This window comes from Cannabis sativa, chromosome 9, assembly GCF_029168945.1.
Source record: "Cannabis sativa cultivar Pink pepper isolate KNU-18-1 chromosome 9, ASM2916894v1, whole genome shotgun sequence".
NCBI lineage: Eukaryota > Viridiplantae > Streptophyta > Magnoliopsida > Rosales > Cannabaceae > Cannabis > Cannabis sativa.
The window spans coordinates 45,009,929-45,034,343 of NC_083609.1; the positions used below are offsets into that span (position 1 = coordinate 45,009,929).

The 24,415-nt window shown below is 32.1% G+C and overlaps 3 protein-coding genes across 4 annotated transcripts; 2 read left to right on the forward strand and 1 right to left on the reverse strand.

Moving 5' to 3' along the window:
- Nucleotides 1–141: 141 nt before the first annotated feature.
- On the forward strand, nucleotides 142–6,766 carry LOC133030915 (uncharacterized). The gene is made up of 3 exons (XM_061103963.1): nucleotides 142–5,988; nucleotides 6,096–6,434; nucleotides 6,514–6,766. Exons 1-3 carry the CDS (start codon nucleotides 5,248–5,250, stop codon nucleotides 6,754–6,756), a joined length of 1,323 nt encoding a protein of 440 aa, XP_060959946.1. The 5' UTR covers nucleotides 142–5,247; the 3' UTR covers nucleotides 6,757–6,766.
- Nucleotides 6,767–7,116: 350 nt separating this feature from the next.
- On the forward strand, nucleotides 7,117–10,107 carry LOC115712686 (uncharacterized). 2 transcript variants are annotated; one of them, XR_009684448.1, is made up of 6 exons: nucleotides 7,117–7,194; nucleotides 7,286–7,378; nucleotides 7,478–7,779; nucleotides 7,877–8,009; nucleotides 8,157–8,621; nucleotides 8,724–10,107. XR_009684448.1 is itself a non-coding variant. In XM_061103964.1 (5 exons), the coding sequence occupies exons 1-5, from the start codon at nucleotides 7,192–7,194 to the stop codon at nucleotides 8,304–8,306; spliced, it is 681 nt and encodes a 226-aa protein (XP_060959947.1). In that variant the 5' UTR covers nucleotides 7,117–7,191; the 3' UTR covers nucleotides 8,307–10,107. The 2 variants fall into 2 exon arrangements, 1 of the variants encoding a protein (XP_060959947.1); XM_061103964.1 differs by having other exon boundaries at nucleotides 8,157–10,107.
- A 1,725-nt stretch (nucleotides 10,108–11,832) lies between these two features.
- Nucleotides 11,833–13,900, reverse strand: LOC133031419 (uncharacterized). The gene is made up of 5 exons (XM_061104911.1): nucleotides 13,700–13,900; nucleotides 13,064–13,588; nucleotides 12,858–12,978; nucleotides 12,503–12,740; nucleotides 11,833–12,034 (listed from the first exon to the last, which is right to left on the reverse strand). The coding sequence occupies exons 1-5, from the start codon at nucleotides 13,898–13,900 to the stop codon at nucleotides 11,833–11,835; spliced, it is 1,287 nt and encodes a 428-aa protein (XP_060960894.1).
- Nucleotides 13,901–24,415: the final 10,515 nt, after the last annotated feature.

Below are 24,415 nucleotides of genomic sequence, written 5' to 3' on the forward strand. Positions count from 1 at the left end.
TCTGAAAAAACAAAAAACAAATAAATAAAGCTGCCAAAAAAATTTAAAATTAGGTCGACATTATGTCATGTCGACATTCCGTCGACATTATGTCGACATTCCGTCGACATTATGTCGACATTCCGTCGACATTATGTCGACATTATCAAAAGCAGACACAACACTATTATGTCGACAAAAAATATCGACATCCTGTCGACATTCAGTCGACAATACAAACATAAATTCAATCAAATAACAATTACACAACATATCGACATACTGTCGACATATTGTCGACATTCAGTCGACAATACAACCTAACAATCAACAAGTTAATTTAATCGACATCGCATCGACATACTGTCGACAAGTCGTCGACAATATAGGGCAGAAATACACTTAAACTACCAATCGACATTCAGTCGATAATGCAAACATAAATTCAATCAAATAACAATTACACAATATATCGACATTCAGTCGACAATACAACCTAACAATCAACGAGTTAATTTAATCGACATACCATCGACATACTGTCGACAAATAGTCGACAATATAGGGCAGAAATACACTTAAACAATTATGTCGACATCCTATCGACATACAAGCGATATCCTATCGACATACAAATTACAGCAAAATTCAGACAGACACCCAATCTATCGACATCCTATCGACATCCTATCGATATGTCATCGACAACTCTGTAATATACACAAATTTGATTGAAACACTAACATCTACAACCTAAAGATCACAAAAGCTACAAAAAATCCACTAATCTGAACAACATGCAATAATTGGCATCCAAATCTATGAAAAATATATTTTTTCAAAAAAAAATCTTACCTTTGACTGAATTTGGTGGTGTAGGCGACGGTTTTTGCTCGTGGGTGGTGACGGCATTTTCTCCTCGTGGTGGCGACGGCAGTTTTGCGTCGGTTTGGGTCGAAGATCGACAGACGGTTTCGGTTCGTCGATTGGGTTCGTGGGTTTGGTTCGTGGGTTGGGTTCGTGGGTGGTCGACGGCGGCGTGGGTTTGTTGGTTTCGTGGTCGACGCCGTGGGTACGTTGGTCTGGTTCGTGTGGGTTCGTGAAGAGAGCGAGAGAGAGGGAAAGTCTTTGAGCGAGAGAGAGGGAAAGTCAGAGAGCGAGAGAGAGGGAAAGTCAGAGAGAGAGTGAAAATTTTATTTTAGGGGTATTTTAGGAACTTTTTCAAATTAGAGGAATCAATTTGTTCAAAAAATTAATGAGTCTAAATTTTGATATTGAGTATTTTATTAGGGCCAAAATATGAAATTTCCCTTTTCAAATAGGGAAATGGAAAAGTTTGAGTGCATAATGTATCAGTTACAAGATATATATAGGGCAAATTACACACACCACTAACTTTTTCCTTTTTTTTTACTTTTATACTATTAGGCCGTATAATTTACATTTATACTGTGTAGTTTATAACTTTTATACATTGGGCTTCAAGATGTATTTTCTTGTCACTTTAAAATGTATTTTTTTAAAAAAATTATAAAAGTTGATGGGAAAATTAATTGTCACGTCAATCAGTCATATAGATATATATTTAAAAAAAAACTAATTATAAAATTTTTTATTGTATTGAAAAAGTTTTGATGTGATGTATTGTCACTTTTGTGATTTTTTTTTTTAAAATATAATCATGAAAAAACTTAATACTATCTTTTTTTTAGTAATGTATAATAACTTTCATTATTTACCTCATTCTTCATTTATATATATATATATTTTTTTTTTCATTGTGTTTGGTCTCTCTCTCCACTATTCACCTTCTTCTTCATTTTTTTCTTTTCTTTTTCTCAAGTCTACAACATTATCCAAATAAAAGCTAGTAACAAAAACAACAACATGTTAAAGAGGAGGAAGAAGAAGAAGAATCAGGAAAGATAAGAGTGTGGTTGTGTGTGTGTGAGAGAGAGATAGAGAGCTTGCTCTGTGATGAACTTTTTGTATAAATCTTTCAAAAACTTCCACTAAGTTTATGTCATTCGGTGTCTTTGATCTCAAATCGTTAGCTCCATCTCTACCGTACTTCCAAGTCCACCATCTTTCTCCAACTTACCCTTTTCTGTTGCCGGTTTGTTTTATTGTTGTTTTAATGTTGTTTTCTTTCATTTTTTATCACATTTTTCAAAATATTATTATACTGGTCTATTTTAAATAGTAATATGAAAATAATAAAATTTGTATGTAAGTTATTTTTTTCAATATCGTATGCTCCAATATATGTTCAGTTTTTCTCCGTTGTTCCACTGTTGTTTTTTAGTTGGTCTGCTTCTTTTTATTTTTGATGTTTTCTCCTGTATGTTCTCTTGTTGTGCCTCAGCTCCCTACATTTGTTGCATTTGTTATGTTGTTTCTTTTCCCATCAAGCTTCCATCCTTTTTTTTTTTGTCTTCTAGATTTCACCACTTTAATGGAAGGTAAGACTATTACTGTCCATGATTCTTTCATTCTATATTTGCAAGAACTTTCTTTGTTAATTTTGTGCACAAACAAAGTTAATTTTTTAATCATTTTTTTCTTTTATTTTTTTTATTTATTTTAGTGTTGTTTTTCATGATTTATTTAGCTATTTTTGTGGTTTTTTTTATTCTGGTTCTCCTATAAATACATTTGACGAGCTCACTCATAAGAGAGTTTTGAGGTGTGTGTTTCTTTTATATTTTTTTAAGTAGTTATATTTGCTTCATTTGTTTTTGTGTTGTTTCAGTGTTGTTGTAGTAGTTTTTTTTTATTATAATTTTCTAGGAATAGACTTGCAAATATAGTTGATTTTGCATCTGGTGTTGAGGTTGTGCAGCAGATTGTTTGTTTTTTTTAATCATTTTTTTCTTTTGTTTTGTTTGATTGTTTTAGTGTTGTTTTACCGTTGTTTTGCCATGATTATTTATTTGACGTCGATTTCACTGCTTTTGCTCAATCTTGTCGAAATTAATAGTTATTTTTCGGTTGTCCTGGTGTTGTTGTGGTGGTTCTGTCTGTGGTTGTGAAAGATGGAGGTCTCATACTTTTGTTTTGGTATTTATAGTATAAAAGAAAAAAAATAGGGGAGGACAGTATAAATGTTATTTCTGCCGTGTGGCAGTAAAATTGAAAAATATTACCCCAAATCCAGTATTTTTATAAAATGCCCTGTATATAACATCAATAGAAGAATGCAAAAAGGACTTGTTTTTGGCTTTTTCATTTTTGTCTTCTTCTTTGTATTTACTTTTTCTTTTTCTTTCATTAATTTGTTTTCTTTTCTTTCATTTATTAGTTTTTTATTTAATAAAAAAAATTCTTTTCTTTACGTTTTTCTCTTCTTATTTTTATTTGCCTTTTCTATTTGAGATTTTTACACCTGATGCCACATTTCATCATTTTTTTACTTTTTTGTCATTACACGGTCTATTAAACTTTTATACCTTTTACAGTTTTCAATTTTAGTTTTCAAAAAGTTTCATAATTACAAAACTACCTTTACCATGCATATGTCATCTTCTCTTCACACGTTCACGCATGCCACCTCATAACTCCATTTTTCCTTTTTTTTTTGATTTTTTTTTTCTCTGCTTCTTTTCGTCTTCAACAGTTGCTTCCCACGATCACCATTTTCAAGCCCTAACCCATTTCTTCTTCCCACGATCACCTTCTCCAAGCCCTCACCTACGTTTTCCTCAACCTACATTGTCATCCTCCCCTGTTTTTTTTCTATATAAATGGCAACCACTAGAAGTGGTTCGAAATCCCCATCTCTGGCCAAGAAACACCCTAAAAAATCTAAGAAGCCTCCAACTGTTTCTTCCAAAGTCGAAGCTAAGATGGGGTTAAAAAAAATTACTAAGAAATTAGTGGGTGATGTTCCAGAGAAATCGGGCACTAAGAAAAGAGCCCTTCCAGTTAAGGTCGACGCTCCTAAGCCTAAGAGAGCTAAAATTTCCAAGTCTGCACGCGATGTAAGTTTCTTTTTGTTGTTTTTCAATTTTTCTTTAGTTTTTTTCTGGTTGTTCTATTTGTTGTATTACATTTGATGATTTAATGTTTTCCCCATTTTTGTTCTAGGTTTCTTCAGATTCTGATTTTGAGGATGAAGTGCATGCTGAGGACCAAAAGCCTAAACTTAAATCGAAGGTAATTTTAAATTGCTTGGTATCATTTTATTGAGTTAATTTTTACATCAGCTTTTTAGGTCACTGATTTAGTTGTTTATCATCATTTTTTTATGTTTTGTGTTGTTCTTTATGTATTTCTGTCATGTATTATGGTTGATGTTGTTTTCTTGTTTTTATTCAGTTGTTGTTTGGTTGTTTTAAAATTACACAGTTCAATTCGTATTGTGTTACAGTTATTTACTGCAATTTCCCCATTGGTTGTTTATATGTTTATTGTGAGTTTTTTTTTTCGGTTGTTTACCACAATATTAGTATTGAGAAGCATTTTAGTAATTTCATTTTCAACAAGATGTTACAGTGTTGTCAATACTTTAGTTATTTATATGTTTATTGTGAGTTTTTTTTTCGGTTGTTTATCACAATATTATTATCGAGAAGCATTTTAGAAATTTCATTTTTAACTAGCTTTTACAGTGTTGTTAATACTTTTAGTTGTTTATCTGTTTATTGTTAGTTTTTTTTTGGTTGTTTATCATTATAAAATTTTTACTTTTTACAAACAACTACAGTGTTTTAAATATATTTCGTTTGTTTATCTGTTTATTGTGAGTTTTGTTTGGGTTTTTTTTATGATAATTTCAGTATTCACAACCATTTTATAACTTTTATTTTTCACAAGTTGTTACAGCGTTGTTTATGTATTTTTTGAAAGCTGTTTATCTTTTACGTTTATCATACTGTAACGGTTTCATAAATGTTGTTTTAGGTTTTGTATTGGTTGTATTTTGGTTACTACATTTTATATTTGCCTTGTTCTTGTTGCTCAGATTTGTTGCTTATGTTTTATTTTGTATTTCTATTTTTTTGCAGGTCCATGTTAGGACCTCAGAGAAGGTTGAAGGATTTGACTTACCAAAAAAAAAAATCCCCCTAAGGTGTCATTTTTTTTAAAAAAATTGTTTTTATTATTTGTTTTCTGTTTTTGTTTTAGTTTTTTTGTTTTGTCCTCATTTTTTTTTTGTTTCAATTGATACATGAATGGGATTATATTTATGATCAGAAGAATCTCTTCATTGCTACTTTCCAGGTGATAGAAAACATTAAGTCTTGCCTTTCACCTGAACAACTTGAAATGTTTTCCAAAACCTGTTTTGGACATTTCCTTAAGCTTCCTGATTTTAAAGTTCAACCGCAAGTGTTTCATGGGTTGTTATTGCGGGAGGTTCAGCAACCTAATGATGCTGAGTTGTGGGTAATGATACGCGGTGTTATGCTTAGGTTTAGCATTGAGGAGTTTGCTTTGATTACTGGTTTAGACTGTGAAGGTGACTGTAGTGTTTTAGATTTTAAGCAAGACGTTAATCGTCTTTCTGAAAAATATTGGCCAACTTCATCCTCTATCACTAAGGAATCTGTTAGGGAATGTTTTACCACCAAGAGGTGGGGTGATTCTGATGAGGATGCTGTGAAGTTGGCAGTTTTGTATTTTGTGGAATGGTTTTTGCTTAGTGGCACTAAGCATAAAAATGTACCTAGGATTTTAGATGTTGTAGACAGTGGGAGGTACAATGAATTTGCTTGGGGACAGAGTTCTTTTGAACTGACTATTTCGTCATTGAAGGGTAAGCTTGACAGTTGGGTTGAAGGTGTTAGGAAGGCAAGGAGTTCGGGAAAGAGGCCAAGTGTTTTTTACACTTTGATTGGTTGTCCTCATGTTTTTCAAATTTGGTTCTATGAGTGTTGTAAGTACATGAAAGGTAAGTATTGCCAAAAGGAAAACTCTCGTATTCCAAGGATTATTCAGTGGACATGCAATAGTCAGCCGACTTTCAAAGTTTTGAAGACTATTATTTTTTATGTTTCCAAAGATAAGGTATATCTGCTTGTTTTAATTTGATTTTTTAGTAGTTGTTTTTATGTTGTTTTTCATTATTCATAATCTTTATAATTGAAATTTTCATTTTATTGTTTTTTAATTAGCTGGAACTATCAAATATGAGGCCCACTGCTGCTGAGTTCAAAGCTTTGAAATTGAGCAGTTTCAAGTTTGACACTGACTACAATTCTTACAAGAGTGTTCCTGTTCCCGAAGAGCCTTCTGTTGCTCAGAGTGACATTTCTGTCAAGCTTGATGCTTTTTCTGAGAAATTTGATGGGTTGGAGGTGAAGATCGATTTGCTGCATACTTCCCAACAGAAGATTTCTTCCGATTTGGTTGAGTTGAAAGAGTTTGTGTCTGCACAGTTTGTTTCTTTTGGTGCTCAGATGGCTTCAATGCAGACACAGTTTTCTACTGTTTTTGCCGATTCTTATGCTAAGGTATGTTAGTTTTTCAATGGTTGTTTTTCAATTTTTTTTAAGTTGTTTTATACTAATTTAAATTATATTTTCAATATAGGACAAAGGCAGTGACTCTTCCAATGATGATGGTGGAAGTGGTAATGAAGAAGATTTTGATTTAGATGAATCTAAAGAAACTGATGGCAATGAAGAAGAGAATGTTATGGGTGATGAAGAAGGTGAAGGTAGTGAAGGTGAAGAGAAGGATGGTCAAGCTGATGAAGATTCTGAGTCAAAAGAAAAAAATGATAAGGGCAGTGATGATGAATGCACTGATAGTGAGGAGAAGGTAGATAAGTAGACAATGTAACTAGGTTTTAGTTACTTTGTGTGGTTTATTTCGTTGTAAGTCCGTTTAGGTAGTGGTCTTGTAATTCTATGTTCTTGTTATGTCTCTTCTTATGTTTTAGTTTTTTTTTTTTAAATTTGCAACTATTTTTCGGACTATTTATTTGTATTTATTATGTTATTTAGATGACTGTGTTTATAGATTATGTTGTTCGCAATTATTGTTGGTCTTCTTATTTTACTTGTTGTTTTTATTTTGTTTTTTAGCTGTTATGTAGTTTTTTCTTAGTTGTTGAAGCCTTTTACAAAAAAATAACTTCATTTTTTTTCTATCTTCTCTTTCCTTTTTTTTTTTCTGTATCAAGAAAATTTTGTTGATTTCAATGACGGATCTACTCAAATAGATGTTGAGGCTACTGTTCAGTCCGGTGTGAAAGCAGTTGAGATTATGGTAATGTTGCTTTTGTGTTGTTTTTTGGTTGTGTAAAGGTTGTTATTTTTTAACCTTGCTCTAATTACTTTTTAATACCATATATAAACAGATGTCTTCAGATGGAATTGGTGGTGATTCTAGTAAACAGATTTCAGTTTCTGAAAATGTTGAGGTTACGGATCGTCGTCTTGTTTGTTTTGAGGTATATTTTTTTTTTATGGTTGTTTTTTAGTTTCTTCATACTTTTTGTGTTTAACACTGACTTTTTTTTTTTTTCATTTTTTTGGAAAAAATATATTAGATGGGTGCAACAGGTCTCAATGTTGATTCTAACATTGAACTTGTTGAAGATGACCCAATTCCCGTTGAAGAAACTCCTCTTGTTGACAAGAGGAAATCTAAGAAACCCATAGCGTTGACGTCTCCGTTTATGGAGTATGACTCTTCCGTTTCTAGTTCTAAAGATGGTTCTGATTATGGAGTTGTTAAGTATGCGGCTGGTTTGTGTCCTCTTGATCATAAGATTGGTGAAGATGTAGAACATAAAGACGAGAATGATTTTGACTTGTGGCTTGGTGAAGGACGGCGATCAAAGAAAGATCCGTAAGTGTTTAATTTCAGCACTTTTGTTGTGTTTTTTGTATATTTTGTTTTTTACTTTACTATTTATGTTTCAATTCTATTTTTTTTTTTATGTTAGCCATGACAAGGACAAGGTTTACTTGAAGGGTAAGGATAAGATTGTTCCCCCTTTTCGTTTTGTCGTGGAAGATGTTGCAACCAAGATGTGGTTCCACAAGCTTGCATATCCTGGCCAATGTTTAACTAATTCTGTAAGTTAATTTATTTATTTATTTATTTATTTTTTTAAAAAAATGTCAGTCTATAGTTTTCTTCATGTTGTTTGTTGGTTGTTTTGCAGTTGTTGATATGTAATTCATTTTCTTAATTTTGAACATTTCTCATTTTTTATTGTTTAGCATTTGGATATAATTTTTTACTATCTACGTAAAAAAGGAAAGTATGCAAATGAGCCAAAGGTTAAGTTCACAACCACCGATTGCTTATTCTTCAAAACCATTCATGCTTTGTATGAAAAATTTGTTGCACAGAAAAAAGATCATTGCTGATTATATCAGAGGTAGAAAAATGTTATGTGGTTCCCCTTGGCATTTGTGCGATCATGTTTTGTTTATCATCCATATGGAGACTGAATCACATTGGATTCTTGGTCGCTTGAATATTGAGGAAAGACGTATGTACATGTACAACTCCTTGTCGACTGCTATGAAAGATAGTGCCGCTATCAAAGCTTGTCAGCCATTTGCGGTGTTGTTGCCCCACTTTTTTGCTTTGTTCGATGAGTTCAAAAAGGAAAACAAACCGGTTTGTTTAGACCCTTTCGAAGTTGTTAAGGTTGATGGTTTGCCTCAACAAACCTCGAAGTAAGTTGTTTTTAGTTTTTATTTTCAAGTGTTGTTTTATTTTTTTTATGTTATTTTCCTTTTTTTAAGTTTTTCTGATGTTGTTTTTTGGTTGTTTTCCAGTGACTGTGGTTGTTTCGTGGCATCGTTTGCCGAATACTTCATTGATATGAAACCGATTCCTCCCATATTTGATGTTGAGAAACACCGTGATAGGCTTGCTGTGTTGTTCTATAAGTATGCTCGCATGAAAGAAGTGGATTTTATTGATAGTGAAGATGAGGCTCCTCCAAAGGGTCCAAAGAAGAATTTGTTTTAGTTATCTATTTGTTGTTGTTGGAAATAGTACTTTTTTATTTAGCTTTTGTTTTTTCTATTACCAGATTATGTTCATAATCATAGACAAGTTGTTGTTTCTATCATGTTTTTTTTTTATTGAAATTGGTTTTTTATTTGTTCCTAGTTTTGGATTTTTAATTTTTATATTCAGTTTAACCCATGAAAGCATATCATTAACAACCTTATTACAACCATCTTACAAACGACTAAACTTGCATTTTAATCACTTTATGTAGTTTTGTTTCGTTCTTATTAATTTCAACTTTCTTGCACTCATTTAATTATTTAACTATAATATTTGATGTTCTTTGTATATTAATGAATAATACCAATTCTCTATTATCAATATCTCTCCACATAAAAATTTACAATAAAAAAAAATGTAACAGCCAATAGTAATATGCAGTATGTTTTTCTAAATGTTTTAGTATAGTTGTTTTTTGGTTGATGTGTAGTTGTTTGTACTTCTATGTTGTAATTCTTCTGCAGGTCTTTTTGTTATGTCCCTTTTGTCCACACTTGCCACACTTGTTTTGTTTCTTTATTTCCCAAGCTGCTGCCATTCTTCTTTTCCTCGACCTTCCAGACTTGATTCTTTCTTTTGGAGGCAACTGGGTATACTGTTTCTTCATATGTTTGCAACTGGGTATATTCAAAAAATTCTGGTAGTTCCCATTCTCTAACGTTTCCAACTGGGTATACTGTTTCTTCATATGTTTGCAGCCATGCTTTTGATGTGTAGTATTGTGCACAGTAGTTGTATGTGTTTATGTTCAAGTCCTTCATGACGGCGTCTGCATGGTTACATGGCATTTCATCTTTTTGAAATCTATTGCATGTGCACGTCTTCTCCTTCAAGTTTACTATTCTTGTTCTGTCTTCATCTATCACCTCAAATAGGTTTTGGTTAGGTTTTATGCCCTAAATAAAACTCAATTTCAATGTAATCTATTTTATTCAACATCTATTTTTCATTCATTTGTGTATGTTTTGGTTCACTTTATCAATTGCTTGTCAATTTGATTTATAAATTCATCTTAAACCCTTTTCACATACTTGATCATGTTTATTGTGCTGTCATCACATTGGAAAGTAAACATGACTATGTGAATAAAGTTTCCTAGATTTATCAGACACAGGGTTTTACTGATATGATAATCTACAACAAGAGTTTACTTGTATTTGGAGAAATACTATGTTCTTTCCAGAACATTGGTTAAAGTAAAGCTCAGGTTGGATGCATGGAGTATGCATCGAAAGGGACCGATATTGAACTTTGACTTAGATTTAATTAAACTTACCGTAGAATCTATTCAAGTTAATATCGCCTAGTTGATCCTAGATCAAATGATCTTAATCCTGTTATGATTAGGCTCAATCTTGAAAGGCTATTCGTGTTCTTTGATTTGTTAGTTAAGCCTACTTTTAGGTCAGGGTGATACGTACATTTTGGGAACACGGTAGTGCAATTGAGTGGGAGCGCTAGCATTAACATGGAATCTATAGCTTCTATCTGGCGAATAGTAAGCAAAGGATGATCTCCTTCGAGCTTGACCAAACGAAAATAAATGGCGGAGATCTCATTTCACATAAGCTGAAATATCATTTATACGGGGTCAAGTGTTTTAAGGATAAAATACATAGTAGGGTGTTACGGTAATCTAATCCCTTTACAGTGTAGATCATTCATATAGAGGATCATTGATCAAATTAGGATTATAACAATGGATAACTAATGATGTGTCTATATGGTGGAACATATAGAGCATTCTATATACTGAGAGTGCAATTCTAAGTTCTATGCGTGGATTCAACGAAGAATTAATAAGTTAGTGAATTTCAGTGCTAAATTCTTGATCTACTTATTGGAAGCTCGGTTATATAGACCCATGGTCCCCCCACTAGTTGAGATAATATTGTTTGTAAGACTCATGTAATTGGTTTTGATTAATCAATTATAATTCACAAATTAGACTATGTCTATTTGTGAAATTTTCACTAAGTAAGGGCGAAATTATAAAGAAAGAGTTAATAGGGGCATATTTGTTAATTATGATACTTTGTATGGTTCAATTAATAAATATGATAAATGACAATATTATTTAATAATTATTTATAGTTATTAAATAGTTAGAATTTGCATTTAAATGGTTGAATTAGGAAATTGGCATTTTTGAGAAAATCAGATACAAAAGGTGTTAAAATTGCAAAATTGCAAAAAGCAAGGCCCAATCCATTAAGCCATGGCCGGCCACCTTTGTAGGCTTTTTAAGTTGATATTTTCATTATTTTAATGCCAAATAATTCAAACCTAACCCTAGTGGATTGCTATAAATAGGTAGTGAAGGCTTCAAGAAAATTACACTTTCTGAATTAGAAAAACCTGAGCCTTCTCTCTCTTCTCTAGCCGCCACTCTCTCTCTCTATTCTTCCTTCATATTTCGACCTACCTTAGTGATTAGAGTAGTGCCCACACACATCAAGCAATACCTCAATCATAGTGAGGAAGATCGTGAAGAAAGATCATCAGCAAAGGAGATACAGCATCAAGGATTCAGAGAAAGAGATCCAGGTTCAGATCTTGATAATACTCTGCTACAGAAAGGATTCAAGGGTTAGAGATCTGAACGGAAGGAGTCATTTAATTCCGCTGCACCCAATGTAAGGTTTCTTAAACTTTATATGTGTTTAATTTATCGTTTTAGAAAGTTCTTATATAGGATGTTAATAAACATACTTGTGAGTAGATCTAAGATCCTGGTAAAATAATTCCAACAGGTGTCACCTGCATGTTTTAAACCAACTTTAAAACAACCAAAAAACTATGCAAAAACAACTGTTTTCATTTTACTTTATGCGAACAATAATCTCAACTTACTGTTAGTCGCAATGACTATACATAGTTCCCTATGAGTTTTTTCTCAGATGATGGTGTCAGCCTTGTTGTGCATTTTTGTGCCTCCTTTCTATTATTGTATGTCCACTCTTGCATTTGTGCCCTCAAGCACTCCATTAATGTTGTGACTGGTGTTTCCCTTGCTGCTAAATTTGCTGAGTTCAGTGCCTCAGCTATGTTTGATGTCATGGTAGAGTACCTATAATTTGGACAGTTTCTATCATAGTTCTACTTTTTAAAAAAAAACTCAAACACAACGCAAAAACAACGCAAATACAACGCTTAAAATATCTGAATATGTAATTAATGTTATCCTTTTTATTTGTTTTCACCTGTTGTTTTCTGAATGATACCTTGACCATTTTTCATGGCCAATTTTTTCCAGGTACGATCTTATGCGCTTATCTAAGTTGTCTAGCTCCCTCATATGGAATTCAAACTCCATTTCTGTGTAAGCTTTTGCAGTTGCAAAGATTGGAGCTCTGAAATGCTTTGCATTTTTTTTTTGAATTTTGTTTTGAGGTTCGACAAGAGGTGGAAGATGCAGTAGCCATGTGTTATTTCAGGGAACACTTTCCTAGTTGCTTTGATGATGCTTTCATGTCTTTATGATATTAGGCATTGATATTCTCGAACCCCGAATGCTTCTTTTATTTTTTTTAAGAACCACTCCCATGATTTATCGTTCTCAGAATCAACTATGCAGTATGCAAGTGGAAAAATTTTCGATTCTGCATCTTGTGTGTTGGCAGTGAGCAACGTGCCTCCATACGCGACCTTTAGGAATGTACCATCCACAACGATGATTGGTTTGCAGTTTGGCCAACCTTTTATATCAGCATTCAATGCGACAAATGCATATTTGAAACTGTCATCATCTTCTTTCTCTATGTCAATTAATGTTCCTAAATTTTAATCAAACAGTGTTTTTCAAACAACTATTACGCAACTAAATAACAACGCAAAAACAATGCTTTTATTTTTACAACTATTTTCGAACTAAAATATTTTATTTTTTTTACCTGGATTTGTTTTCTGTAGCATGTACAGGTATCTTGGCAAGTAATTGTACGACTCTTTAGCATTTCCATGTAGCTGGGTTTGTGCTCGCTCTTTACTACGCCATGCTTTCATGTAATTCATCTTTATTCCGTATTTGTCTTTCAATTCTGTCTTTATGTCTGCCGGGCTGCACTTTGTTTTTCAGGTTCAAGAATTTTGGTTTTACAAAATCTGCTATCAACTTTGATGTAGCTTGTCGTTGATCTCCAAATCTTATTGTAACTGCACATGTGTGTTCTTCTTGGTAGCTCCTTATTATGAATGTTTCTGTGTTTCCATTTTTTGTAGCCTTTAAACTCCATTTGCAGTTTGTGTCCAAACACACTATGTTGTATTCTTTTGTGCAAGATTTCACTACTTTGTATTGAAATGTCTTCTTGATTGCAAAGTAGCATAGTGTACTTATCAATGTTTCTTTGTCCTTGTAAATTTGCCCCTTTTCTATTGTTTCATGTCGTTTGTCATTGATGATAATCATTTCTGTGTTGTCCACTTCCTCTTCTTCTTCCTGGTTGTTTTCGAGTTGCTGTACCATTTCTGCAGCCACAAGCTTTGCATAGTCGGTGAAGTCGAAATCTTCATCTACTGCTGTAGTTTTTTCTCTATTGTTTTCTGGTTGTTGTATGGTTGATTCTGATGACACTGTCTCTGTTTCTAGGAAAAATGTATCATCTTCAGCAGATCTAATCGTCTGCACAGATAGTTGTTGCTTGGAAGTTGTTGCCGTGTTGTTTCCAGGTTACTGCAAATCTTCCTGTGTTGCGTTGTTGTCATACGATTCCATGATCATATTGTTCCACACCATTGTTTGGTTAGGTGGTTCTGTGTTGCTGGTTTTGTTCACACACAATGGGTACCTTGTGAAATCAACCTCCTTTGTTAATAGCTTTATGTAGAACAACAGACTTTTGTCATCCTTGATTTGTAGTGGTTGGCCTCCTTCCTTCAGTTGATATTTCAGTTGTAGTTGTGTTGATTCAGGGTTGCATTGGAGTTCTTCCATCATTATTCTCATTAGTTCCTCAAAAGTGCACTTGGTGGAAATTAATTCTCCACTTGATTCATACTCAACATAGTTTTTGTGGTCATCCCAATGCCCATTGCTCTGCACCAATATTTGTAATGGTTCCGTATCCTGAAATAATGTAAATTATTTACTTGGTTCAGTTTTTGTAGTTGCAAACAACTATTTTAATCTGTCAAAACAACTAATAAACAACTCTTTCCAGCAATAACTTCTGCAACTAACACTTTCATCTGGACGACTATTTAAATCTGTTAAATCAACTATCAAACAACTATTTTAAAAGCAATCAGTAATTAATAACAATAGATTCATCTTTTCTAGTTTGCAGATCCCAAACAACTATTATTCTACTTGAAAACAACTTGTAAACAACTGTTTTCAAAATAAAACACTGTAGCAACTATTTATATGCGTTAATGTTTATTTTCATGCAAACCGTTGTTGTTTTTTTATTTTCGGCTTCACCAATATTTCATTATTATTTCAATTTAATCCGGTTTTCATCAATTAATAACAAATTTCTATTAATCTACACTAAAGAATTTGAGTACGTTTATGAAAAAATTGGTTTACCTTCAATTCTCTTTCTGATTCAATCATGGGTGAGTTTCTTTGATTTCCAGATCTCCTTCTATTCGGTTCTTCACCTCTGATCGCGATTTCTTTTTTCAATGATTGTTGTTTTTGAGTTTTTTTTTGTACATCAATGGAGGTTGGCTGTTTTTTTTCCTTTCCGTTTTTGTATTTGGATTTTTGGGATTCAACTTGTTTTCCTATGAGATCTACATTTTTTTAGATTTTGATTTTGCTGGTTTTGGAAGAAAAATGGTTGAGAATGGGTTGTTGGGGTTGGACGGGTGGGTCACGAAGAAGGATCGGCTGCTGGGTTGAGAATGGAGGTTTCTGTTTTCTCTGCCGGTATTTTTGCAATTACCAACTTTTTAGTTTCCACTTTTCTTTATTTCCTTTTTTGGGGTCATAAATGTAAATTTCATCTATTTTTGGTATATTATAGAAAAAATCTCTTTCTATTTCTTCATTATTTATTTATTTATTTTTTTTTGTTTCTTAATTTATTGCTAAGTTGTACTTTTGTCTTATTTTTTTTTCTTATAGTTTTCTTTTTAAAATTTCCTATTTTCTTTTTGGCTAATTAGTAATTTTTTCTCCCGAACTTTGACATGTACTAAATCGTACCCCCTAAATTTTTTTGGCCATTAAAAATTCCCCCTGAACTATTGAGATTGTTAAATTTAAGGACTTTTGTCTAATTTTAGTAAAAAAATTCTAACATGGATAAAAGTTCAAGGGGCATGATTTAGTACATATCAAAGTTTGAGGGGCATGATTTTGTAGATATCAAAGTTTGGAGAGCATGATTTAGTACATAAACAATCACTGAAATAGTAAAATTGAATGAAATTAGATAAAAGTCCTTAAATATAACAATCTCAATAGTTCAGGGGGAATTTCTGACAGCCAAAAAAGTTCAGGAGGCACGATTTAGTACATGTCAAAATTCGGGGAGAAAAATTACAAATAAGCCTTTCTTTTTTTCTCTTGCTGCTGGGTATTGAAGATTTTGAGTGGAACCTATTTTTTTCTTTTCTCTTGATGCTGTGTATCCAAGCTTTTATTAGAAGATTCTTCTTAAAAAAGGTAGCTGTATAATCTTAATTACATTGATGTTGTCCCGTTTAAAAAATGGGGAAAATAGATTGTATAGATTTGGGGTAATTAAGTTTTATGAACATGAAAACTTATTTCAGATGGTAATAATGTGATATTTTCTTCTTCTTAAGTCTCAATTTTTTTTATTAAAATCCCTAATCTTTCAGATTTAGGTTTTTTTTTTGTTTTTCTGTCGTTGTTGATTATCCAAGACTTTACTTGGAACATATTTTCTTCTTCTCTCTTGATACTGGGCATCGAAGCCTTATTGAAAGATTCTTATTGAAAAAGATAACTCTATAATTTTAATTGCTTTGATTTTGTTCTATTTCAAATTTAGGGGGAAATGGATTTTATAGATTTAGGGTAATTAGGTTTTAAGAACTTGGAAGCTTATTCCATATGGTTATAATTGTTGGGTTTTATGCCCTAAATAAAACTCATTTCAGTACAATCAGTTTACTTATTAATAAAGATCAGAAATAACATTTTATGTTGCATGGTTCACATGATTTATTTCATGATTATATGTACATAGTGTATGAATTCTATTTAAGTCCAAAACATATGAATTTGTTAATGATTATAGTGTTGTCAATGTTGGGTTTTATGCCCTAAATAAAACTCATTTCAATATAATCAGATTTACTTATTAATATAGATCAGAAATAACATTTAATGTTGCATGGTTCACATGATTTATTTCATGATTATATGTACATAATGTATAAATTCATTTGAAACCCTTTTCACATACTTGATCCTGTTTATTGTGCTGTCAACACGTTGGAAAGTAAACATGACTATGTGAATAAAGTTTGCTAGATTTATCAGACATAGGGTTTTACTGATATGATAATCTACAACAGAGTTTACTTGCATTTGGAGAAGTGCTATGTTCTTTCCAGAGCATTGGTTAAAGTAAAGCTCAGGTTGGATGCATGGAGTATGCATCGGAAGGGACCGATATTGAACTTTGACTTAGATTTATTAAACTTACCTTAATATCTATTCAAGTCAATATCGCCTAGTTGATCCTAGATCAAATGATCTTAATCCTGTTATGATTAGGCTCAATCTTGAAAGGCTATTCGTGTTCTTTGATTTGTTAGTTAAGCCTACTTTTAGGTCAGGGTGATACGTACATTTTGGGAACACGGTAGTGTAATTGAGTGGGAGCGCTATCATAAACATGGAATCTATAGCTTCTATCTGGAGAATAGTAAGCAAAGGATGATCTCTTTCGAGCTTGACCAAACGAACATAAATGGTGGAGTACTCATTTCACATAAGCTGAAATATCATTTATATGGGGTCAAGTGTTTTAAGGATAAAATACATTGTAGGGTGTAACGGTAATCTAATCCCTTTACAGTGTAGATCATTCATATAGAGGATCATTGATCACATTCGGATTATAACAATGGATAACTGATGATGCGTCTATATGGTGGAACATATAGAGCATTCTATTATACTGAGAGTGCAATTCTAAGTTCTATGCGTGGATTCAACGAAGAATTAATAAGTTAGTAAATTTTAGTGCTAAATTCATGATCTACTTATTGGAAGCTCAGTTATATAGACCCATGGTCCCCGCACTAGTTGAGATAATATTGCTTGTAAGACTCATGTAATTGGTTTTGATTAATCAATTATAATTCTCAAATTAGACTATGTCTATTTGTGAAATTTTCACTAAGTAAGGGCGAAATTGTAAAGAAAGAGTTTATAGGGGCATATTTGTTAATTATGATACTTTGTATGGTTCAATTAATAAATATGATAAATGACAATATTATTTAATAATTATTTATAGTTATTAAATAGTTAGAATTGGCATTTAAATGGTTGACTTAGAAAATTAGCGTTTTTGAGAAAATCAGATGCAGAAAAGATAAAACTGCGAAATTGCAAAAAGTGAGGCCCAAATCCACTTGTATAGGGCCGGCCACTTTTGTAGGAAATTTAAACTGATATTTTCATTATTTTAATGCCAAATAATTCAAACCTAACCCTAGTGGAATGCTATAAATAGATAGTGAAGGCTTCAGGAAATTTACACACTTAAATTTTCTACTTTTTCATTCAGAAAAAACCGAGCCTTCTCTCCCCCTATCTTTGGCCGAACCCACTCTCTCTCTCTTCCTCATTGAGATTTCGAAATTCTTAGTGTAAGAGTAGTGCCCACACACAGCAAGTGATACCTCAATCATAGTGAGGAAGATCGTGAAGAAAGACTTTCAGCAAGAAGGAGGTTTCAGCATCAAAGATTCAGAGAAAGTGATCCAGGTTCAGATATTGATAATGCTCTGCTACAGAAAGGAATCAAGGGCTAGATATCTGAACGGAAGGAGTCATTTAATTCCGCTGCACCTAATGTAAGGTTTCTTAAACTTTATATGTATTTATTTCATCGTTTTAGAAAGTTCATATTTAGGTTGTTAATAAACATACTTGTGAGTAGATCTAAGATCCTGGTAAAATAAATTCCAACAACTGGCCTCAGAGCCATGGTAATTGATTTACTTGCAAGAAATTTGGACTTTAAAACGATTGTTTGTTTGTTTTTGGATGGTATCATGTTGTATTGAGTGTTATTTGATGATTGATTGGTGTTTGTAAATTTTCGTTAAAAATAATTGAATATCTGTTTCTGGAATTATTTTTAATGGATAGTATGGAAAAAATTAAGCAAGTTACTTTTTTACAGAACTCAATTTTGATTTAATTTGAATTAGTTATGATTTTTTGAAGATTCGAAAAAATTGGAGTTGTGCTGAAATTCTCATGCGCGCTCGAAAACTGTCAGTACAGCTTGCAATTTTTTCGTTTTTCTTCGTTTTTTCATGCTTTTTCATGGAATTAACTTCCGATTTTTTGTGTAGTTTTGTATTTATACTATTACTATTCCTAATTCAATTCTAATTATCATTTTGAATTAATTTAATATTTTTTAAATTTAATTCAAGATATTAGTGTAATTTGAATTTAAAAATAGTTAGTATCTATATTATTTGCTTAATAATTTATCTTATTTTTAAATTTGATTATATCTTATCTTATTTTTAAATTTAAGGTCAGATTTTAAATATTTTAAATTAATTTTTTTTAATAATTTGACCTTATTTAAATTTAAAATAAGATAACTATAATCATGTAATTTTAAAAAGATGTAAGATATTTTGCTAACTTTTAAATTTTGTTATTTTATTTATTTAAATTACATTTAAAATCTGAAAAAGATATTCATTTATCTTTTTTAATTTTTTATTTAATTTTTATTTATAAAATAACATTTAAATTTTAAAAGTAGTTAGCAAATTTCGAAATGATATTTAGGTTGGTTGAAACCTAATTTTTCAAAATTGTAGGTTTAATTTTAAATTTAATTTTTTTTTTAAATTTCGAATTTTTCAAATTTTTTTTAAAATTTTCGAAAATTATTTTTTTTATTTAATTAATTATTTTCGAAATTAATTATTTAATTTAAAATTAAATAAATCCTACATCCAACTATTAAGCTAACTTTGTTGCATGAGTATGTGTTTTAGCTTGTTTGTAAGTTTTCAAAACCTATTATTGCTTGATTGCAAATAGCCATGGTTAACTTTTTGCCAGATCTAATGATCTGATTTTAACTCATGGCTCCCTTGGTCAAGTTAATAATTTGTAACAGGTATATTTAGAATCTTCTTTCATCTGTGTATGACTTAGCAACTGTTGGAAGTTATTTTACCAGGATCTTAGATCTACTCACAAGTATGTTGATTTAACAACCTAAATATGAACTTCTAAAACGATAGGAAATTAAACACATAAGAGTATTAGAAATGTTACAGTGATTGCAGCGGAATATATGTCTCATCCCACTCAGATCTCTAACCCTTGATTCCTTTCTGTAGCAGAGTATAATCAAGATCTGAGCCCGATAGTCCTTCTTTGTTGTTTCTGAATTCTACACAGCCTTCCTCACTATGATTGAGGTATTACTTGATGTGTGGGCACTACTCTAGCACTTATACTTTTCGAAACAGTGAAGGAAGAGAGAGAGAGAGGGTGGCGGCTCAGAGAGAATTTTCTGAGAGAAAATTCTTTCAGAATAATGTTGTGAAAAGGTTGTACAGTTGTGTTCAACTCTGAAGCCTTTGCCTTCTATTTATAGAAGACCACCCAGGGCTATGATTGACATTTGGAATTGAAAAAATCAAAGAGAAAAGGAAGCTAAGTGGCCGGCCTAGGCATTGTGGAAACAAGGCTTGCCACTTTTCCAACTTTCCTTTTCATACACTAATAGTTTCCTGTTTTGTCAAAAACTGCCAATTCCTTTGTTCAACCACATAAATGTCAAATCTAATTATTTAATAATTAAAATTAATTATCAAATAATATATTGTCATTTATTTTATTAATAATGAAACTAATTAAAGTTTCCTAATTAATAAATATGCCCTTCAAAATCTCTATTTACTGTTTTGCCCTTAATAAGTGATAAATTCTCAAATAGACAAGTCTATCTTGAGAATTTTTAATTGATTAATTAAAATCAATTAAATGAGTCTTACAAGTAATATCATCTCAACTAGTGAGGGGACCATGGGTCTATATATCCGAGCTTCCAATAAGGCATCTAGAATTTACCACTTAAATTCACTGACTTATTAATTCTTCGTTGAATCCACACATAGAACTCAGAATTGCACTCTCAGTATATAGAATGCTCTATATGTTCCACCATATAGACACATTATTAGTTATCCATTGTTATAATCCTAATGTGATCAATGATCCTCTATATGGATGATTTACACTGTAAAGGGACTAAATTATCGTAACACCCTACAATGTATTTTATCCTTAAAACACTTAACCCTGTATAAATGATATTTCAACTAAGTGAAATGAGTACTCAATCATTTATCTTGTTTGGTTAAGCTCGAAGGAAATCACCCTTTGCTTACTATTCGCCAGATAGAAGCTATAGATTCCATATTTATGTTAGCGCTCCCACTCAATCGCACTACCGTGTTCCCAAAATGTATGTATTGCCCAGACTAAAGATTAGGCTTAACTAACAAATCAAAGAACACGAATAATACTCTTGAAATTAAGCCTAACCATATCAGGATTTCGATCATGTGATCTAGGATCAACTTATGATATTGAATTGAATAGATGTTTACGGTAAGTTTCAAAATCTAATTCAAAGTTCAATATCGGTCCATTCCAATGCATACTCCATGCATCCAACCTGAGCTTTACTTTAACCTATGTTCTGGAAAGAACATAACATTTCTCCAAATGTAAGTAAACTCTGTTGTAGATTGTCATATCAGTAAAACCCAGTGTTCTGATAAATCTAGGAATACTTTATTCACATAGTCATGTTTACTTTCCACTGTGTTGACAACACAATAAACATGATCAAGTATGTGAAAAGGGGTTTGGATGAATTTATAAATCAAATAGACAAGTAATTGATTAAGTGAACCAAAACATACACAAGTGAATGAAAAATTACTTCTGTTACTTTATTGATATTGAATAATCTGGATTACATTGAAACAGAGTTTTATTTAGGGCATAAAACCCAACAGCAACATGATAGGACCCATCCAAAGTGTGCCTGTGTGAGCCTATGTGTTTAATTTCATTATAGATGCATATAGTGTTGGAATTTATTTTACCAGGATCTTAGATCTACTCACAAGTATGTTGATTAACACCCTAAATATGAACTTTCTAAAACGATGAAATAAACACATATAAAGTTTAGGAAACCTTACATTGGGTGCAGCGGAATATAATGACTCCTTCCATTCAGATATCTAGCCCTTGATTCCTTTCTGTAGCAGAGCATTATCAATATCTGAACCTGGATCTCTTTCTCTGAATCTTTGATGCTGAAACCTCCTTCTTGCTGAAAGTCTTTCTTCACGATCTTCCTCACTATGATTGAGGTATCACTTGCTGTGTGTGGGCACTACTCTCACACTAAGATTTTCGAAATTGAAGAGGGAAGGAGAAAGAGAAGGGTCGGCCAAAGATAGGGAGAGAGAAGGCTCATTTTTTTCTGAATTAGAAGTGTAGAAATTTAGTGTAAATTTCCTGAAGCCTTCACTATCTATTTATAGCATTCCACTAGGGTTAGATTTGAATTATTTGGCATTAAAATAATGAAAATATCAGTTTAAATTTCCTACAAAAGTGGCCGGCCCTACTTAGTGGATTTGGGCCTCACTTTTTGCAATTTTGTAGTTTTACCTTTTCTGCATCTGATTTTCTCAAAAATGCCAATTTTCTAATTCAATCATTTAAATGCAATTCTAACTATTTAATAACTATAAATAATTATTAAATGATATTGTCATTTATCATATTTATTAATTGAACCATACAAAGTATCATAATTAACAAATATGCCCCTAAAACTCTTTCTTTACAATTTCGCCCTTACTTAGTGAAAAATTCACAAATAGACATAGTCTAATTTGAGAATTATAATTGATTAATCATAACCAATTTCATGAGTCTTACAAGCAATATTATCTCAACTAGTGCGGGGACCATGGGTCTATATAACTGAGGTTCCAATAAGTAGATCAAGAGTTTAGCACTAAAATTCACTAACTTATTAATTCTTCGTTGAATCCACGCATAGAACTTAGAATTGCACTCTCAGTTATATAGAATGCTCTATATGTTCCACCATATAGATGCATCATTAGTTATCCATTGTTATAATCCTAATGTGATCAATGATCCTCTATATGAATGATCTACACTGTGAAAGGATTAGATTACCGTAACACCCTACTATGCAATTTATCGTTAAAACACTTGACCCCGTATAAATGATATTTCAGCTTATGTGAAATGAGTACTCCACCATTTATGTTCGTTTGGTCAAGCTCGAAGGAGATCATCCTTTGCTTACTATTCGCTAGATAGAAGCTATAGATTCCATGTTTATGATAGCGCTCCCACTCAATTGCACTACCGTGTTCCCAAAATGTACGTATCAGCCTGACCTAAAAGTAGGCTTAACTAACAAATCAAAGAACACGAATAGCCTTTCAAGATTGAGCCTAATCATAACAGGATTAAGAACATTTGATCTAGGATCAACTAGGCGATATTGGCTTGAATAGATATTACGGTAAGTTTAATAAATCTAAGTCAAAGTTCAATATCGGTCCCTTCCGATGCATACTCCATGCATCCAACCTGAGCTTTACTTTAACCAATGCTCTGGAAAGAACATAGCACTTCTCCAAATGCAAGTAAACTCTGTTGTAGATTATCATAACAGTAAAACCTTGTTTCTGATAAATCTAGGAAACTTTATTCACATAGTCATGTTTACTTTCCAATGTGTTGACAACACAATAAACAGGATCAAGTATGTGAAAAGGGTTTAAGATGAATTCATACATTATGTACATATAATCATGAAATAAATCATGTGAACCATGCAACATTAAATGTTATTTCTGATCTATATTAATAAGTAAATCTGATTATATTGAAATGAGTTTTATTTAGGGCATAAAACCCAACAAACTCCCACTTGCACTAATATAAAACAAAAAGTGCATTTCAAATAATCTCAACACCTTGATATACAAATCAAGTGTAGTAGTAGTAAACTCCTCGTAATAGGATCTGAAAGGCTGATTTAACCACAACCTTTTCTCCACCATTACTCTTCCTTAATCACAAAATCATTGATAATGTGAAATTCCTCTCTATATGTCTACTCTCTTGGGATACTGGATTCTATACCTTTGGCAACTACTTTTGGTTAATCAGAAAATTAACACTAGTAGTTTAAGGCAATTTGGAATGGTGCCAAAGATGTATAGAACTTTCCTTAGACTGAATAAGTACCTTTCCTGCAGTTTTAACATTCAGTCCCTTTTTGGTAGACCTAGAGACTTCAGATAGGTTTTTACACTTCTCCAAAATCACTATTCCACCCCCAGAGTAACCACCATCTTATCAGAATGATTTACTAGCACAAAGGCGAATTTCGAAATCTGATATGGTGTAGTCTAAGAGTTTTAAACACACCCTTATAGACTAACATATAGTTCATCTTCTTAATCTTAAGATTTACTTGATTGTCTTCCAATGTTCTTCTCCTGGATTAATCTGATACCTACTCATTACTCCCACTCAACAGCAGGTGTCTGGTCTAAGGCATACAAAAGCATATCTAAGACCTCTCACTGTTGATTTAAGAAATTCTTTCATGGCTTTATCTTTTCTGGAATAGTTAAAACTTTTCCTTAGATAAATAAAATCTATACCTAAGAAGTTGTGAAGCTTCTATAGATTGCCATTAGAAAGAAAATGCTTCAGCATCTTACTAAAGTAAGTTGCTTGCATTAGAGTAAGTAATTACCAGGTATACCATAAGCCATAGGTTTAGATAAACTCAAACCTATAATACTAGGAACAGGAAGTTTTGTTAAGTCCATAGAATAGACTTATTAACTAAAATTTCCTTTTATGTCCTTGTAATAGAAAACTTTAGGTTATTCCATGTGAATGGATTAAACCATAGTTCTATTGGCTTTTCTTCTTGGTTTCTTATGTTGACAATCCATTATTTGTTTAAACTCACAATGGATTTTATAAACACTAGTGTCTCCCAAGTCATAAGAAGGTGAGTTCCTAGAAACTCTCCCACTACGACAAGGTACCGTGAATTATGTCTAAGAAAACTAAATGGTATTAACCTCTTTGGCTGTGACAAGACAACAGAGGCAGTGGGATCATCATATGTCAAATAAGATGATAGAACACTTTTGGAAT